This window comes from Somniosus microcephalus, unplaced genomic scaffold (genome assembly GCF_052327205.1).
Source record: "Somniosus microcephalus isolate GS21.2 unplaced genomic scaffold, FLI_Smic_1.0 unresolved_chr1, whole genome shotgun sequence".
Taxonomy (NCBI): Eukaryota; Metazoa; Chordata; class Chondrichthyes; order Squaliformes; family Somniosidae; genus Somniosus; species Somniosus microcephalus.
In genome coordinates, this window is record NW_028225179.1 from 174,404,215 (window position 1) to 174,423,683 (window position 19,469).

Sequence of the window (19,469 nt, forward strand, 5' to 3'; positions counted from 1 at the left end):
GGAGGTTGGGATTAGACTAGGTGGGATATTAACGGTAATGGGCAGTGAGCAGGAGGTTGGGATTAGACTAGGTGGGATATTAACAGTAATGGGCAGTGAGCAGGAGGTTGGGATTAGACTAGGTGGGATATTAACGGTAATGGGCAGTGAGCAGGAGGTTGGGATTAGACTAGGTGGGATATTAACGGTAATGGGCAGTGAGCAGGAGGTTGGGATTAGACTAGGTGGGATATTAACAGTAATGGGCAGTGAGCAGGAGGTTGGGATTAGACTAGGTGGGATATTAACAGTAATGGGCAGTGAGCAGGAGGTTGGGATTAGACTAGGTGGGATATTAACAGTAATGGGTAGTGAGCAGGAGGTTGGGATTAGACTAGGGGGGATATTAACGGTAATGGGCAGTGAGCAGGAGGTTGGGATTAGACTAGGTGGGATATTAACAGTAATGGGTAGTGAGCAGGAGGTTGGGATTAGACTAGGTGGGATATTAACAGTAATGGGCAGTGAGCAGGAGGTTGGGATTAGACTAGGTGGGATATTAACAGTAATGGGGAGTGAGCAGGAGGTTGGGATTAGACTAGGTGGGATATTAACAGTAATGGGCAGTGAGCAGGAGGTTGGGATTAGACTAGGGGGGATATTAACAGTAATGGGCATTGAGGAGGAGGTTGGGATTAGACTAGGTGGGATATTAACAGTAATGGGGGAGGAAAAACCTGCACAGCGTCGGGTTTTCAATCCTCATTCTTTGGGGGGTTAGTTTTCCTGTTCGTGTCTCATACATTTTAACCAGTGTTTTTTTCTTGAAAAGCCTCTCATTTACTCCACAGATGATTTTTGTCATCTCTCATTTCCTTCATTTACTTTATAGTTTTGGTTTATAGTTTCTAAGGTGTGATATTCACCATGTAGAATCGGGGCAGAGGATATTTAAGAATAATATTAATAAATTTAATTAATTACATAGAATGGGAGATCAGATGATGTGTTGCTGCTGCAATATGTGGGAGCTGGTGGACACCATTGATGCTCACGGTGATCACATTTGCAGTAAGTGTTGGCTGCTCGAGGAACTCCGGCTCCGTGTTGAAGAGCTGGAGTCCGAGCTTCAAACACTGAGACATATCAGGGAGGGGGAAGAGTTACCTGGACTCTGTTCCAGGAAGTAGTCACACCAATTAGATTAATTAATTCAGATGTAGTCCGTGGCCAGGGTCAGGATGGTGTGACTAGAAGTGAGGCAGGTACGGGGATCCAGGAGGTAGTGTTGGAGGAGCCGCAGCCCTTGCACTTGTCCAACAGGTTCGAGGCTCTTACTCCCTGTGGGGACAGGAGCAGGGACTGCAGGGAGGATGAGCAACCTGGCCACAGCACCGTGGAGCAGGGGGCCATTCAAGTGGGGGAGGGGGGGCGGGAGTTAAAAGAAATGTTGTAGTGGTAGGGGATAGTATCGTTAGGGGGATAGATAGAGTTCTTTGCAGCCGAGAGCGAGAGTCCCGAAGGCTGTGTTGCCTGCCCAGTGCCAGGGTTAAGGACACCTCCTCTGGACTGCAGAGAAACTTGGAGTGGGAGGGGGAGGATCCAGTTGTCGTGGTCCATGTTGGTACCAACGACATAGATAGGACAAGTAAGGAGGTTCTGCTGAGGGAGTTTCAGCAGCTAGGGGCCAAATTAAAAAGCAGAACCACAAGGGTAATAATCTCTGGATTATTACCTGAGCCACAAGCGAATTTGGCTAGGACAAATAAAATTAGAGAGTTAAATGTGTGGCTCAAAGACTGGTGTGGGAGAAATGGGTTTTGCTTCCTGGGACACTGGCACCAGTACTGGGGCAGGAGGGAGCTGTTCCGTTGGGACGGGCTTCACTTGGCCAGTGCTGGGACTAGAGTCCTGGCGGATCATATAACTCGGGCTGTAGAGAGGGCTTTCAACTAACTAGTGGGGGGGGGGGGGGCGGGGAGGTTCCTAGAGAGCAAATAATACAAATGACAACAGAGAAGGTCATAGACTTAGGTAGCAGTGGGGAAATTAAAAACCAGAGCGTGTCAGGAAGGGGCAGAAGGTATGGAGTAAAAGGTAAAGTAATAAAAAGGGCAAAAGCAGGAACTAAGTGTCACAAAACATCTTTGAAAGTTCTCTATCTGAATGCACGTAGCATTCGTAACAAAATAGACGAGTTAATGGCACAAATAACTACATATGGGTATGATCTTGTGGCCATTACAGAAACATGGTTGCAGGGTGACAATGACTGGGAATTAAACATACCAGGTTATTTAACAATCAGGAAGGACAGGCAGGAAGGAAGGGGAGGTGGGGTGGCTATGTTAATAAAGGAAGGAATCACTCATACAGAGAAATGATATTGGGTCAAAAGATCAGGATAATGAAACAGTTTGGGTGGAGGTAAGGAATAATAAGGGGAAAAAACACTAGTGGGCGTAGTCTATAGGCCTCCGAACAGTGGCAACTCTGTTGGCCGGAGTATCAATCAGGAAATAGTTGAGGCTTGTAATAAGGGAACATCTATAATTATGGGGGATTTTAACTATCATATTAATTGGACAAATCAAATTGGGCAGGGCTGCCTTGAGGATGAGTTAATTGAGTGTATTAGGGATGGGTTTCTTGAGCAGTATGTAACTGAACCGACCAGGGGGCAAGCAACCTTAGATCTGGTCCTGTGTAACGAGACGGGATTAATTAAAAATGTCCTAGTAAAGGATCCCCTTGGAATGAGTGACCATAAAATGGTTGAATTCCATATTCAATTAGAGGGTGAGAAGGTTGGATCTCAAACAAGCGTGCTAAGCTTGAATAAAAGGAGACTATGAAGGTATGAGAGCGGAATTGAGTAGAGTGGATTGGGAGAATAGATTAAAGGGTAAGACGATACATGATCAGTGGTGTACATTTAAGGAGTTATTTTACAACTTCCAATACATATTCTACTGAGAAGAAAAGGGTGTAAAAGAAAAGACAGCCATCCGTGGCTAAGTAAAGAAATTAAGGATAGTATGCGACTAAAAACAAGGGCATATAAGGTAGCCAAATCTAGTGGGAGGATAGGGAAAACTTTAAAAGACAGCAAAAAACAACAAAAAGATTAAGAAAGGGAAGATAGATTATGAAAGTAAATTAGCACAAAATATAAAAACAGATAGTAAGAGTTTTTATAGTTATATAAAAAGAAAAAAGGGTGGCTAAAGTAAATGTTGGTCCCTTACAGGATGAGACTGGGAAATTAATGGTGGGAAATATGGAGATGGCAAAAACACTGAATGAATATTTTACATCAGTCTTTACAGCAGAAGACACTAAGAATATCCCAACACTGGACAAACAGGGGGCTAAAGGGGGGGGGGGGAGGAGCTAAACACGATCAATCACTAAGGAAGTGGTACTCGGTAAAATAATGGGACTCAAGGCGGATAAATCACCTGGACCTGATGGCTTACATCCTAGGGTCTTGAGGGAAGTGGCGGTAGGGATTGTGGATGCATTGGTAATAATTTTCCAAAACTCCCTGGACTCGGCAAAGGTCCCAGCAGACTGGAAAACTGCTAATGTAACACCCTTATTTAAAAAGGGCAGTAGACAGAAGGCTGGAAACTATAGACCGGTTAGCCTAACATCTGTGGTAGGTAAAATTTTGGAGTCCATTATTAAGGAGACAGTAACAGGACATTTGGATAATCACAATTTAATAGGGCAAAGTCAGCATGGTTTTATGAAGGGGAAGTCATGTTTGACAAATTTGCTGGAGTTCTTTGAGGAAGTAACATATAGGGTGGATAAAGGGGAACCAGTGGACGTAGTGTATTTAGACTTCCAAAAGGCATTTGACAAGGTGCCACACAAAAGATTATTGCTTAAGATAAAAAATCACGGGATTGGGGGTAATATTCTGGCATGGATAGAGGATTGGCTATCTAACAGAAGGCAGAGAGTTGGGATAAATGGTTCATTCTCAGACTGGCAATCAGTAACTAGTGGTGTTCCGCAGGGGTCAGTGCTGGGTCCCCAACTCTTCACAATCTATATTAACGATTTGGAGGAGGGGACCGAGTGTAACATAGCAAAGTTTGCAGCTGATACTAAGATGGGAGGGAAAGTAGTGAGTGAGGAGGACATAAAAAACCTGCAAGGGGACATCGACAGGCTAAGTAAGTGGGCAGAGATTTGGCAGATGGAATACAATACTGGAAAGTGTGAGGTTATGCACTTTGGCAGGAAAAATCGTAGAGCAAGTTATTATCTTAATGGCAAGAAAATGGAAAGTACTGAAGTACAAAGGGATCTGGGGGTCCTGGTGCACGAAACTCAAAAGGTTAGTATGCAGGTGCAGCAAGTGATTAAGAAGGCCAATGGAATGTTGGCTTTCATTGCTAGGGGGATAGAATATAAAAATAGGGAGGTATTGCTTCAGTTTAACAAGGTATTGGTGAGACCGCACCTGGAATACTGCATACAGTTTTGGTGTCCATACTTAAGAAAGGACATTCTTGCTCTCGAGTCAGTACAAAGAAGGTTCACTCTGTTAATCCTGGGGATGAGGGGATGGACATATGAGGAGAGGTCGAGTAGATTGGGACTCTACTCATTGGAGTTCAGAAGAATGAGAGGCGATCTTATTGAAACATATAAGATTGTGAAGGGGTTGGATCGGGTGGATGCGGGGAAGAGGTTCCCGATGATGGGTGAAACTAGAACTAGGGGGCATAGTCTTAGAATAAGCGGCTGCTCTTTCAAAACTGAGATGAGGAGGAACGACTTCACTCAGAGGGTGGTAGGTCCATGGAATATGCTGCCCCAAAAAGCTGTAGAAGCTACATCATTACATAAATTTAAAACAGAAATAGACAGTTTCCTAGAAGTAAAGGGAATTAAGGGTTACGGGGAGCGGGCAGGAATTTGGGCATGAATCTAGGTTCGGATCGGTCATGGCCCTGTGGGTAGCGGAGCGGGCCCAGGGGCCGTGTAGCCTGATCCTGCTCCTATTTCGTGTGTCTAATTCTGTTAGATTCCGGAGATGGTTCTGTGATAGTGGATTGGCGGTTAGGATCAGATCAGCCATGATCTTATTGAATGGCGGAGCAGGCTCGAGGGGCCGATTGGCCTACTCCTGCTCCTATTTCTTATGTTCTTATGTAAGTAGTTTCCAGGTCAGTAAACTCATGACGTTCCCTGTAATTCCTGCCTGTTGCCTCTGGCCTCTCCTTTTCCCAGTCCCACTAAAACTGTTCCCTTTGTTTTCAGTCCACAAAGAGTTATACCCGAACCGTTCCCCTGTCCTTTGTACAGATACTGACTGATCCGCTGGGTATTTTCACCTCTTCATATCATTGTTTCAGATTCAGAATATTTTCAGTTTATCTATTTAGTTCCTATTTGACGAGTTTCTCTTCGGTAACATTGTGATTCTAAGATCTGATATCCTGTCAGTTCTGTGATGTTTGGATAATCCAGACTCATTCTGTGTCCCTCCCACTTACTCGATGTTCTTGTCCACTGAAATGCCTCTCCTGTGTTAACAACGAGCTCAGTCCGTCCACCCCTCCTTCAATCGCCTGTTCCAGTCTGTCCCAGTAGAATTTCGTGAACTGGAACAGCTGGTAATCGTCGCACTTTGTCAAGAACTCAGTGATTGTAGAGTTCGGATCTGTGAACACAAATGGAGAAAACTAAACACATTATCCACTTTCTACCCAGGTGGCTACATGTCATCGTATACCAAACGGCTACAGCTTCCTGTGAGCCACATTATCAAACACCTTCCGGTGAGCCACATTATCAAACACCTTCTGGTGAGCCACATTATCAAACACCTTCCTGTGAGCCACATTATCAAACACCTTCTGGTGAGCCACATTATCAAACACCTTCTGGTGAGCCACATTATCAAACACCTTCTGGTGAGCCACATTATCAAACACCTTCCTGTGAGCCACATTATCAAACACCTTCTGGTGAGCCACATTATCAAACACCTTCTGGTGAGCCACATTATCAAACACCTTCCGGTGAGCCACATTATCAAACACCTTCTGGTGAGCCACATTATCAAACACCTTCCGGTGAGCCACATTATCAAACACCTTCCTGTGAGCCACATTATCAAACACCTTCCGGTGAGCCACATTATCAAACACCTTCCGGTGAGCCACATTATCAAACACCTTCTGGTGAGCCACATTATCAAACACCTTCCGGTGAGCCACATTATCAAACACCTTCCTGTTTGCCACATTATCAAACACCTTCTGGTGAGCCACATTATCAAACACCTTCTGGTGAGCCACATTATCAAACACCTGGTGAGCCACATTATCAAACACCTGGTGAGCCACATTGTCAAACACCTTCTGGTGAGCCACATTATCAAACACCTTCTGGTGAGCCACATTATCAAACACCTTCTGGTGAGCCACATTATCAAACACCTTCTGGTGAGCCACATTATCAAACACCTGGTGAGCCACATTGTCAAACACCTTCCTGTGAGCCACATTGTCAAACACCTTCTGGTGAGCCACATTATCAAACACCTTCTGGTGAGCCACATTATCAAACACCTGGTGAGCCACATTATCAAACACCTTCTGGTGAGCCACATTATCAAACACCTGGTGAGCCACATTGTCAAACACCTTCTGGTGAGCCACATTATCAAACACCTTCTGGTGAGCCACATTATCAAACACCTGGTGAGCCACATTATCAAACACCTTCTGGTGAGCCACATTATCAAACACCTTCCGGTGAGCCACATTATCAAACACCTTCTGGTGAGCCACATTATCAAACACCTGGTGAGCCACATTATCAAACACCTTCCGGTGAGCCACATTATCAAACACCTTCTGGTGAGCCACATTATCAAACACCTTCTGGTGAGCCACATTATCAAACACCTTCTGATAACCCACATACACCACATGTACAACATTCCATCAACCTGTATAGTCACAGCTCCACAAAACTGCATCTTAATGTGTTGGGAGATTGGGCACATGACTGGCAAATGGTGTTTAGCTTGGATAAGTGCCGTGTTATGCCTGTGGGCAGTGCGAGTGCTCAACATTCATACACCCTTCATGGCATTAAATAAGGGGGAGAACGGAAGATCCGGGCATTCCAGTGGATACATCTCTAAAGGTACAGGAGCAATGTCGTGAAGTGATAGCTAGAACAAAGGAAATATTGGGGTGTATTCATAGGACAGTAGGGTATAAGACGACCTATTCTGTCCCAGTACAAGACCTTGGTAAAGGCCTCACTTGGAATACTGTGTCCAGTTATAGCCCCCACATAAGTTGGGTGATATTGGGGCTTTGAACCTGTTGCAGAGGAGGGACATTAGACTAATTCCCAGTATAAAGCACCTTAGTTATCAAGATAGGCTAAGAATGTGGACTCTACACTTTAGAGAAGCAAAGACTAAGCGGTGATCTGATTGAGGTTCATAAGATGATGAAGGGAATCGATTGTGTTCCATTTAACAGTTTGTTCCAATTACATAGCTTACGGAGGGCCAGGGGTCACCATTTTAAGTTGTGAAAGGCCAAATTTAAGTTAGCTGTCAGGAGGTGGTTCTTTTCCCCAGAGAATAGTCGACCTCTGGAACAGGATACCTTCTCTGGCGGTGGACAATGACTCGGTGAATTCCTTCAGGCGAGAGCTGGACCTGTTCCTGTTTGGTGCGGACATCACCGCTTAAAACAGGAAGACACTTCCGGGAATTCAGTGTAAGATGGATCTGCTGGACTAGTTTCAATCGCCTAGATGGGTCGGAGAGGAATTTCCCGTATTTTAATTCCCCAAATTGGCTGTGTTTTTACCTGTGTTTTTTCACCTCACCCATGGTTTGGTTTGGGATAGCTAGAACAAATTATGACAAAGCATTGCAATTGCCTAGGAAAGTCTGGATGGACCAAAAGGTCAAATTGTCAAAGACAACTTTTCTACAGCTAATCCGTTCCAGCCACCCCGCATCATCATCTTTATCGCTAAATGCTCACTAATTCGACCTGGATTAACAGATTTGAGGAGTTTCTACACAATGGTCTCTGGTTACCAGGTTGATCCTCTCTCCACATTAGAACAGAATCACTTGGGCTCCTTCAGCCCACCTGTATATTTTTGATATTAAACCTGGGTTGAAATGCTGTGCTCCGTCCCTCCTATCTCCTCTCTGACTTCCTCTAACAGTCTGGGGTGTATTATCTCGGAGCCCAGTGACTTCTCCACCTCGGCTATTTTACTCAGATCCAAATCCTTCTCTACAGTGATGTCTAACTGTGGGCCCACATCCTCATCTAGTACATCAAAACTTCACTTCCACCATCATTTTTTAGAAAGTTAAGGAAATATTTTGTATCGCCCCAAATTGCATCCGTCAGAACTAGTTTCCCCAGTCCCACCTCTCTCACCTCCACTGCTCGCTGACCTGTAAAACCCAGAGAATTGTGCTATCTCCCTTCCTGTTGCTGAACTGTGTACATATGGATTCCATCTTAGCATTGCTCCCTGGAACAGCCTTACCTTCTAAACCTCTCCGCCTCGCTCTCCTCCTTTCAGGCGTTCCTTAAACTTTACCTGCCCCAATATCTCCTTATGTGACTCGGTGTCAAATTCTGATTGGTCACACTCCTGCGAAGCACCGCGAGAGGTTTTTCAACATTAAAGGCGCTATATAAACACCAGTTTGTTCTTGTTGTTGCTGCGTTGTCATAGAATGCTTTATTAATACTGGTGTCCACAATTTTGTTGCTCTTCCCTCAAAATGTTATCACCAGGAACATTTCCCTCCGAGTCCTGTGAAAACCAAGGCCGTGTCTTATAGATACTAGATCACATCTCATGTTTCTGAATGTTTGGAATGATTTGTACACTCACACACAACTCAATACTCGCTCCAACACTGGGAATGTTGACTTGTCCCCGTTTCTTCTATAGATACTAGATCACATCTCATGTTTCTGAATGTTTGGAATGATTTGTTCACTCACACACAACTCAATACTAGCTCCAACACTGGGAATGTTGACTTGTCCCCGGTTCTTTTAATAAACAAGTGAATTTCTCTCTCACTATTTCAAATCCTCTTTCCTTTTTCTTGCTAATACCTTTTTCACTATTTCTTAAATCTTCTGTTTCAGCTCCAGCATTTTTATTAATTCCTCTCTCTAGTCTGAGGTCTGGATATTTCCCACTCTCCAGTCACATCCCGATACCCTCCCACTGCTCCATTCACCTTTTCTGTAAAACCATTAATGTTGGTCGGTACAGATCGCGGCCGTCCCTTCCCTTCCAACTGAACTCACCCTCGTGCCCCAAGACCGTGAACACTTCCCTCCTGCTCCAGCCCTCAGCCACACATTGACTAGCCTCATATTACCCGTCTTAAGCAGCCCAGTGCAAAACAATCCGGAGATCAACAGCTTGAGGCCTGGTTTCTTAGTTTAGTGCCTCAGTCTCAATAGTCCCTCTATAAACGTATTTCTATCCGTGTTACTGGCTCCGACCGTGGCTATTTTCTGCTCTCCTTTCCTGCCCAGAGGTGGTCCCACCGGTCAAGGATGTTCTTCCCTCGGCACCAGGGAGGTAACTAACCATTCAGGACCTGCTCAGGGCTACAGAAGAGGTTGTTTATTCCCCCGACTATACAATCTGACACCAGTCCCGCGCTCCTATTCCTGTGCCCCACCTGCCTCTCACTCTCACCCCGCTGGGTGGCCTCCTGCTCTCTGGGGCCACACTGTTTGCTCAAGAATACGGTCCTGAGTCACTGTCTCTCTCCACCTTACAGTCCCCAATACCAGGTATCTATTGGGCAGTTCCAGTACTCAGGGGCTCCCTCCACCTGTGACTGTGATCCTCAGTCACTGTCTCTCTCCACCTTACAGTCCCCAATACCAGGTATCTATTGGACAGTTCCAGTACTCAGGGGCTCCCTCCACCTGTGACTGTGATACTCAGTCACTGTCTCTCTCCACCTTACAGTCTCCAATACCAGGTATCTATTGGACAGTTCCAGTACTCAGGGGCTCCCTCCACCTGTGACTGTGATCCTCTGAGTCACTGTCTCTCTCCACCTTACAGTCTCCAATACCAGGTATCTATTGGACAGTTCCAGTACTCAGGGGCTCCCTCCACCTGTGACTGTGATCCTCAGTCACTGTCTCTCTCCACCTTACAGTCCCCAATACCAGGTATCTATTGGACAGTTCCAGTACTCAGGGGCTCCCTCCACCTGTGACTGTGATCCTCAGTCACTGTCTCTCTCCACCTTACAGACCCCAATACCAGGTATCTATTGGACAGTTCCAGTACTCAGGGGCTCCCTCCACCTGTGACTGTGATCCTCAGTCACTGTCTCTCTCCACCTTACAGTCCCCAATACCAGGTATCTATTGGACAGTTCCAGTACTCAGGGGCTCCCTCCACCTGTGACTGTGATCCTCAGTCACTGTCTCTCTCCACCTTACAGTCCCCAATACCAGGTATCTATTGGACAGTTCCAGTACTCAGGGGCTTCCTCCACCTGTGACTGTGATCCTGAGTCACTGTCTCTCTCCACCTTACAGTCCCCAATACCAGGTATCTATTGGACAGTTCCAGTACTCAGGGGCTCCCTCCACCTGTGACTGTGATCCTCTGAGTCACTGTCTCTCTCCACCTTACAGTCTCCAATACCAGGTATCTATTGGACAGTTCCAGTACTCAGGGGCTCCCTCCACCTGTGACTGTGATCCTCAGTCACTGTCTCTCTCCACCTTACAGTCCCCAATACCAGGTATCTATTGGACAGTTCCAGTACTCAGGGGCTCCCTCCACCTGTGACTGTGATCCTCTGAGTCACTGTCTCTCTCCACCTTACAGTCCCCAATACCAGGTATCTATTGGACAGTTCCAGTACTCAGGGGCTCCCTCCACCTGTGACTGTGATCCTGAGTCACTGTCTCTCTCCACCTTACAGTCTCCAATACCAGGTATCTATTGGACAGTTCCAGTACTCAGGGGCTCCCTCCACCTGTGACTGTGATCCTCTGAGTCACTGTCTCTCTCCACCTTACAGCCCCCAATACCAGGTATCTATTGGACAGTTCCAGTCCTCAGGGGCTCCCTCCACCTGTGACTGTGATCCTGAGTCACTGTCTCTCTCCACCTTACAGTCCCCAATACCAGGTATCTATTGGACAGTTCCAGTACTCAGGGGCTCCCTCCACCTGTGACTGTGATCCTCTGAGTCACTGTCTCTCTCCACCTTACAGTCTCCAATACCAGGTATCTATTGGACAGTTCCAGTACTCAGGGACTCCCTCCACCTGTGACTGTGATCCTCAGTCACTGTCTCTCTCCACCTTACAGTCCCCAATACCAGGTATCTATTGGACAGTTCCAGTACTCAGGGGCTCCCTCCACCTGTGACTGTGATCCTCAGTCACTGTCTCTCTCCACCTTACAGTCCCCAATACCAGGTATCTATTGGACAGTTCCAGTACTCAGGGGCTCCCTCCACCTGTGACTGTGATCCTCAGTCACTGTCTCTCTCCACCTTACAGTCCCCAATACCAGGTATCTATTGGACAGTTCCAGTACTCAGGGACTCCCTCCACCTGTGACTGTGACCCTCTGAGTCACTGTCTCTCTCCACCTTACAGTCCCCAATACCAGGTATCTATTGGACAGTTCCAGTACTCAGGGGCTCCCTCCACCTGTGACTGTGATCCTCAGTCACTGTCTCTCTCCACCTTACAGTCCCCAATACCAGGTATCTATTGGACAGTTCCAGTACTCAGGGGCTTCCTCCACCTGTGACTGTGATCCTCTGAGTCACTGTCTCTCTCCCCCTTACAGTCTCCAATACCAGGTATCTATTGGACAGTTCCAGTACTCAGGGGCTTCCTCCACCTGTGACTGTGATCCTCAGTCACTGTCTCTCTCCACCTTACAGTCTCCAATACCAGGTATCTATTGGACAGTTCCAGTACTCAGGGGCTCCTCCACCTGTGACTGTGATCCTCAGTCACTGTCTCTCTCCACCTTACAGCCCCCAATACCAGGTATCTATTGGACAGTTCCAGTACTCAGGGGCTCCCTCCACCTGTGACTGTGATCCTCTGAGTCACTGTCTCTCTCCACCTTACAGTCCCCAATACCAGGTATCTATTGGACTGTTCCAGTACTCAGGGGCTCCCTCCACCTGTGACTGTGATCCTCTGAGTCACTGTCTCTCTCCACCTTACAGTCCCCAATACCAGGTATCTATTGGACAGTTCCAGTACTCAGGGACTCCCTCCACCTGTGACTGTGACCCTCTGAGTCACTGTCTCTCTCCACCTTACAGTCCCCAATACCAGGTATCTATTGGACAGTTCCAGTACTCAGGGGCTCCCTCCACCTGTGACTGTGATCCTCTGAGTCACTGTCTCTCTCCACCTTACAGTCCCCAATACCAGGTATCTATTGGACAGTTCCAGTACTCAGGGGCTTCCTCCACCTGTGACTGTGATCCTCAGTCACTGTCTCTCTCCACCTTACAGCCCCCAATACCAGGTATCTATTGGACAGTTCCAGTACTCAGGGGCTCCTCCACCTGTGACTGCGATCCTCAGTCACTGTCTCTCTCCACCTTACAGTCCCCAATACCAGGTATCTATTGGACAGTTCCAGTACTCAGGGGCTCCCTCCACCTGTGACTGTGATCCTCAGTCACTGTCTCTCTTCACCTTACAGTCTCCAATACCAGGTATCTATTGGACAGTTCCAGTACTCAGGGGCTCCCTCCACCTGTGGCTGTGATCCTCAGTCACTGTCTCTCTCCACCTTACAGTCCCCAATACCAGGTATCTATTGGACAGTTCCAGTACTCAGGGGCTCCCTCCACCTGTGACTGCGATCCTCAGTCACTGTCTCTCTCCACCTTACAGTCCCCAATACCAGGTATCTATTGGACAGTTCCAGTACTCAGGGGCTTCCTCCACCTGTGACTGTGATCCTCTGAGTCACTGTCTCTCTCCACCTTACAGCCCCCAATACCAGGTATCTATTGGACAGTTCCAGTACTCAGGGGCTCCCTCCACCTGTGACTGTGATCCTCAGTCACTGTCTCTCTCCACCTTACAGACCCCAATACCAGGTATCTATTGGTCAGTTCCAGTACTCAGGGGCTCCCTCCACCTGTGACTGTGATCCTCTGAGTCACTGTCTCTCTCCACCTTACAGTCCCCAATACCAGGTATCTATTGGACAGTTCCAGTACTCAGGGGCTCCCTCCACCTGTGACTGCGATCCTCAGTCACTGTCTCTCTCCACCTTACAGTCCCCAATACCAGGTATCTATTGGACAATTCCAGTACTCAGGGGCTCCCTCCACCTGTGACTGCGATCCTCAGTCACTGTCTCTCTCCACCTTACAGTCCCCAATACCAGGTATCTATTGGACAATTCCAGTACTCAGGGGCTCCCTCCACCTGTGACTGCGATCCTCAGTCACTGTCTCCCTCCACCTTACAGTCCCCAATACCAGGTATCTATTGGACAATTCCAGTACTCAGGGGCTCCCTCCACCTGTGAGTGCGATCCTGAGTCACTGTCTCTCTCCACCTTACAGTCCCCAATACCAGGTATCTATTGGACAATTCCAGTACTCAGGGGCTCCCTCCACCTGTGACTGCGATCCTCAGTCACTGTCTCTCTCCACCTTACAGTCCCCAATACCAGGTATCTATTGGACAGTTCCAGTACTCAGGGGCTCCCTCCACCTGTGACTGTGATCCTCTGAGTCACTGTCTCTCTCCACCTTACAGCCCCCAATACCAGGTATCTATTGGACAGTTCCAGTACTCAGGGACTCCCTCCACCTGTGACTGTGACCCTCTGAGTCACTGTCTCTCTCCACCTTACAGTCCCCAATACCAGGTATCTATTGGACAGTTCCAGTACTCAGGGGCTTCCTCCACCTGTGACTGTGATCCTCAGTCACTGTCTCTCTCCTCCTTACAGACCCCAATACCAGGTATCTATTGGACAGTTCCAGTACTCAGGGGCTTCCTCCACCTGTGACTGTGATCCTCTGAGTCACTGTCTCTCTCCACCTTACACTCCCCAATACCAGGTATCTATTGGACAGTTCCAGTACTCAGGGGCTCCCTCCACCTGTGACTGTGATCCTGAGTCACTGTCTCTCTCCACCTTACAGTCTCCAATACCAGGTATCTATTGGACAGTTCCATTACTCATGGGCTCCCTCCACCTGTGACTGTGATCCTCAGTCACTGTCTCTCTCCACCTTACAGTCCCCAATACCAGGTATCTATTGGACAGTTCCAGTACTCAGGGGCTCCCTCCACCTGTGACTGTGATCCTGAGTCACTGTCTCTCTCCACCTTACAGCCCCCAATACCAGGTATCTATTGGACAGTTCCAGTACTCAGGGGCTCCCTCCACCTGTGGCTGTGATCCTCTGAGTCACTGTCTCTCTCCACCTTACAGTCCCCAATACCAGGTATCTATTGGACAGTTCCAGTACTCAGGGGCCCCTCCACCTGTGACTGTGATCCTCAGTCACTGTCTCTCTCCACCTTACAATCCCCAATACCAGGTATCTATTGGACAGTTCCAGTACTCAGGGGCTTCCTCCACCTGTGACTGTGATCCTCTGAGTCACTGTCTCTCTCCACCTTACAGTCTCCAATACCAGGTATCTATTGGACAGTTCCAGTACTCAGGGGCTTCCTCCACCTGTGACGGCGATCCTGAGTCACTGTCTCTCTCCACCTTACAGCCCCCAATACCAGGTATCTATTGGACAGTTCCAGTACTCAGGGGCTCCCTCCACCTGTGACTGTGATCCTCTGAGTCACTGTCTCTCTCCACCTTACAGCCCCCAAAACCAGGTATCTATTGGACAGTTCCAGTACTCAGGGGCTCCCTCCACCTGTGACTGTGATCCTCTGAGTCACTGTCTCTCTCCACCTTACAGTCCCCAATACCAGGTATCTATTGGACAGTTCCAGTACTCAGGGGCCCCTCCACCTGTGACTGTGATCCTCAGTCACTGTCTCTCTCCACCTTACAGTCCCCAATACCAGGTATCTATTGGACAGTTCCAGTACTCAGGTGCTCCCTCCACCTGTGACTGTGATCCTCAGTCACTGTCTCTCTCCACCTTACAGTCCCCAATACCAGGTATCTATTGGACAGTTCCAGTACTCAGGGGCTTCCTCCACCTGTGACTGTGATCCTGAGTCACTGTCTCTCTCCACCTTACAATCCCCAATACCAGGTATCTATTGGACAGTTCCAGTACTCAGGGGCTTCCTCCACCTGTGACTGTGATCCTCTGAGTCACTGTCTCTCTCCACCTTACAGTCCCCAATACCAGGTATCTATTGGACAGTTCCAGTACTCAGGGGCTCCCTCCACCTGTGACTGTGATCCTCTGAGTCACTGTCTCTCTCCACCTTACAGTCCCCAATACCAGGTATCTATTGGACAGTTCCAGTACTCAGGGGCTCCCTCCACCTGTGACTGTGACCCTCAGTCACTGTCTCTCTCCACCTTACAGTCCCCAATACCAGGTATCTATTGGACAGTTCCAGTACTCAGGGGCTCCCTCCACCTGTGACTGTGATCCTCAGTCACTGTCTCTCTCCACCTTACAGACCCCAATACCAGGTATCTATTGGACAGTTCCAGTACTCAGGGGCTCCCTCCACCTGTGACTGTGATCCTCAGTCACTGTCTCTCTCCACCTTACAGTCCCCAATACCAGGTATCTATTGGACAGTTCCAGTACTCAGGGGCTCCCTCCACCTGTGACTGTGATCCTCAGTCACTGTCTCTCTCCACCTTACAGTGCCCAATACCAGGTATCTATTGGATAGTTCCAGTACTCAGGGGCTTCCTCCACCTGTGACTGTGATCCTCAGTCACTGTCTCTCTCCACCTTACAGTCCCCAATACCAGGTATCTATTGGACAGTTCCAGTACTCAGGGGCTCCCTCCACCTGTGACTGTGATCCTCAGTCACTGTCTCTCTCCACCTTACAGACCCCAATACCATGTATCTATTGGACAGTTCCAGTACTCAGGGGCTCCCTCCACCTGTGACTGTAATCCTCTGAGTCACTGTCTCTCTCCACCTTACAGTCCCCAATACCAGGTATCTATTGGACAGTTCCAGTACTCAGGGGCTCCCTCCACCTGTGACTGTGATCCTCTGAGTCACTGTCTCTCTCCACCTTACAGTCCCCAATACCAGGTATCTATTGGACAGTTCCAGTACTCAGGGGCTCCCTCCACCTGTGACTGTGATCCTCAGTCACTGTCTCTCTCCACCTTACAGACCCCAATACCAGGTATCTATTGGACAGTTCCAGTACTCAGGGGCTCCCTCCACCTGTGACTGTGATCCTCAGTCACTGTCTCTCTCCACCTTACAGTCCCCAATACCAGGTATCTAATGGACAGTTCCAGTACTCAGGGGCTCCCTCCACCTGTGACTGTGATCCGGAGTCACTGTCTCTATCCACCTTACAGTCTCCAATACCAGGTATCTATTGGACAGTTCCAGTATTCAGGGGCTCCCTCCACCTGTGACTGTGATCCTCTGAATCACTGTCTCTCTCCACCTTACAGTCTCCAATACCAGGTATCTATTGGACAGTTCCAGTACTCAGGGGCTCCCTCCCCCTGTGACTGTGATCCTCTGAGTCACTGTCTCTCTCCACCTTACAGACCCCAATACCAGGTATCTATTGGACAGTTCCAGTACTCAGGGGCTCCCTCCACCTGTGACTGTGATCCTCAGTCACTGTCTCTCTCCACCTTACAGTCCCCAATACCAGGTATCTATTGGACAGTTCCAGTACTCAGGGGCTTCCTCCACCTGTGACTGTGATCCTGAGTCACTGTCTCTCTCCACCTTACAGTCCCCAATACCAGGTATCTATTGGACAGTTCCAGTACTCAGGGGCTCCCTCCACCTGTGACTGTGATCCTCTGAGTCACTGTCTCTCTCCACCTTACAGTCCCCAATACCAGGTATCTATTGGACAGTTCCTGTACTCAGGGGCCCCTCCACCTGTGACTGTGATCCTCTGAGTCACTGTCTCTCTCCACCTTACAGTCCCCAATACCGGGTATCTATTGGACAGTTCCAGTACTCAGGGGCTGCCTCCACCTGTGACTGTGATCCTCAGTCACTGTCTCTCTCCACCTTACAGTCACCAATACCAGGTATCTATTGGACAGTTCCAGTACTCAGGGGCTCCCTCCACCTGTGACTGTGATCCTGAGTCACTGTCTCTCTCCACCTTACAGTCCCCAATACCAGGTATCTATTGGACAGTTCCAGTACTCAGGGGCTCCCTCCACCTGTGACTGTGATCCTCAGTCACTGTCTCTCTCCACCTTACAGTCCCCAATACCAGGTATCTATTGGACAGTTCCAGTACTCAGGGGCTCCCTCCACCTGTGACTGTGATCCTCAGTCACTGTCTCTCTCCACCTTACAGTCCCCAATACCAGGTATCTATTGGACAGTTCCAGTACTCAGGGGCTCCCTCCACCTGTGACTGTGATCCTCTGAGTCACTGTCTCTCTCCACCTTACAGTCTCCAATACCAGGTATCTATTGGACAGTTCCAGTACTCAGGGGCTTCCTCCACCTGTGACTGTGATCCTCTGAGTCACTGTCTCTCTCCACCTTACAGACCCCAATACCAGGTATCTATTGGACAGTTCCAGTACTCAGGGGCTCCCTCCACCTGTGACTGTGATCCTGAGTCACTGTCTCTCTCCACCTTACAGTCCCCAATACCAGGTATCTATTGGACAGTTCCAGTACTCAGGGGCCCCCTCCACCTGTGACTGTGATCCTCAGTCACTGTCTCTCTCCACCTTACAGTCCCCAATACCAGGTATCTATTGGACAGTTCCAGTACTCAGGGGCTCCCTCCACCTGTGACTGTGATCCTCAGTCACTGTCTCTCTCCACCTTACAGTCCCCAATACCAGGTATCTATTGGACAGTTCCAGTACTCAGGGGCTCCCTCCACCTGTGACTGTGATCCTCAGTCACTGTCTCTCTCCACCTTACAGTCCCCAATACCAGGTATCTATTGGACAGTTCCAGTACTCAGGGGCTCCCTCCACCTGTGACTGTGATCCTGAGTCACTGTCTCTCTCCACCTTACAGTCTCCAATACCAGGTATCTATTGGACAGTTCCAGTACTCAGGGGCTCCCTCCACCTGTGACTGTGATCCTGAGTCACTGTCTCTATCCACCTTACAGTCTCCAATACCAGGTATCTATTGGACAGTTCCAGTACTCAGGGGCTCCCTCCACCTGTGACTGTGATCCTCTGAGTCACTGTCTCTCTCCACCTTACAGTCTCCAATACCAGGTATCTATTGGACAGTTCCAGTACTCAGGGGCTCCCTCCACCTGTGACTGTGATCCTCAGTCACTGTCTCTCTCCACCTTACAGACCCCAATACCAGGTATCTATTGGACAGTTCCAGTACTCAGGGGCTCCCTCCACCTGTGACTGTGATCCTCAGTCACTGTCTCTCTCCACCTTACAGCCCCCAATACCAGGTATCTATTGGACAGTTCCAGTATTCAGGGGCTCCCTCCACCTGTGACTGTGATCCTCTGAGTCACTGTCTCTCTCCACCTTACAGTCCCCAATACCAGGTATCTATTGGACAGTTCCAGTACTCAGGGGCTCCCTCCACCTGTGACTGTGATCCTCTGAGTCACTGTCTCTCTCCACCTTACAGTCTCCAATACCAGGTATCTATTGGACAGTTCCAGTACTCAGGGGCTCCCTCCACCTGTGACTGTGATCCTCAGTCACTGTCTCTCTCCACCTTACAGTCCCCAATACCAGGTATCTATTGGACAGTTCCAGTACTCAGGGGCTTCCTCCACCTGTGACTGTGATCCTCAGTCACTGTCTCTCTCCACCTTACAGTCCCCAATACCAGGTATCTATTGGACAGTTCCAGTACTCAGGGGCTCCCTCCACCTGTGACTGTGATCCTCAGTCACTGTCTCTCTCCACCTTACAGTCCCCAATACCAGGTATCTATTGGACAGTTCCAGTACTCAGGGGCTCCCTCCACCTGTGACTGTGATCCTCAGTCACTGTCTCTCTCCACCTTACAGCCCCCAATACCAGGTATCTATTGGTCAGTTCCAGTACTCAGGGGCTCCCTCCACCTGTGACTGTGATCCTCTGAGTCACTGTCTCTCTCCACCTTACAGTCCCCAATACCAGGTATCTATTGGACAGTTCCAGTACTCAGGGGCTCCCTCCACCTGTGACTGCGATCCTGAGTCACTGTCTCTATCCACCTTACAGTCCCCAATACCAGGTATCTATTGGACAGTTCCAGTACTCAGGGGCTTCCTCCACCTGTGACTGTGATCCTCTGAGTCACTGTCTCTCTC

At 48.6% G+C, this 19,469-nt stretch overlaps 1 protein-coding gene across 2 annotated transcripts in view; it reads right to left on the minus strand.

Annotated features, from left to right (window-relative positions):
• Positions 1–19,469, minus strand: part of LOC147096593 (NACHT, LRR and PYD domains-containing protein 3-like) — a 118,753-nt gene that overhangs the window by 59,868 nt on the left and 39,416 nt on the right. For both annotated transcript variants that reach the window (XM_085975390.1, XM_085975391.1), the window contains one exon: positions 5,496–5,662. In XM_085975390.1, the coding sequence (XP_085831516.1) occupies positions 5,496–5,662 (167 nt within the window). The remainder of the gene's footprint in view (positions 1–5,495; positions 5,663–19,469) is intronic.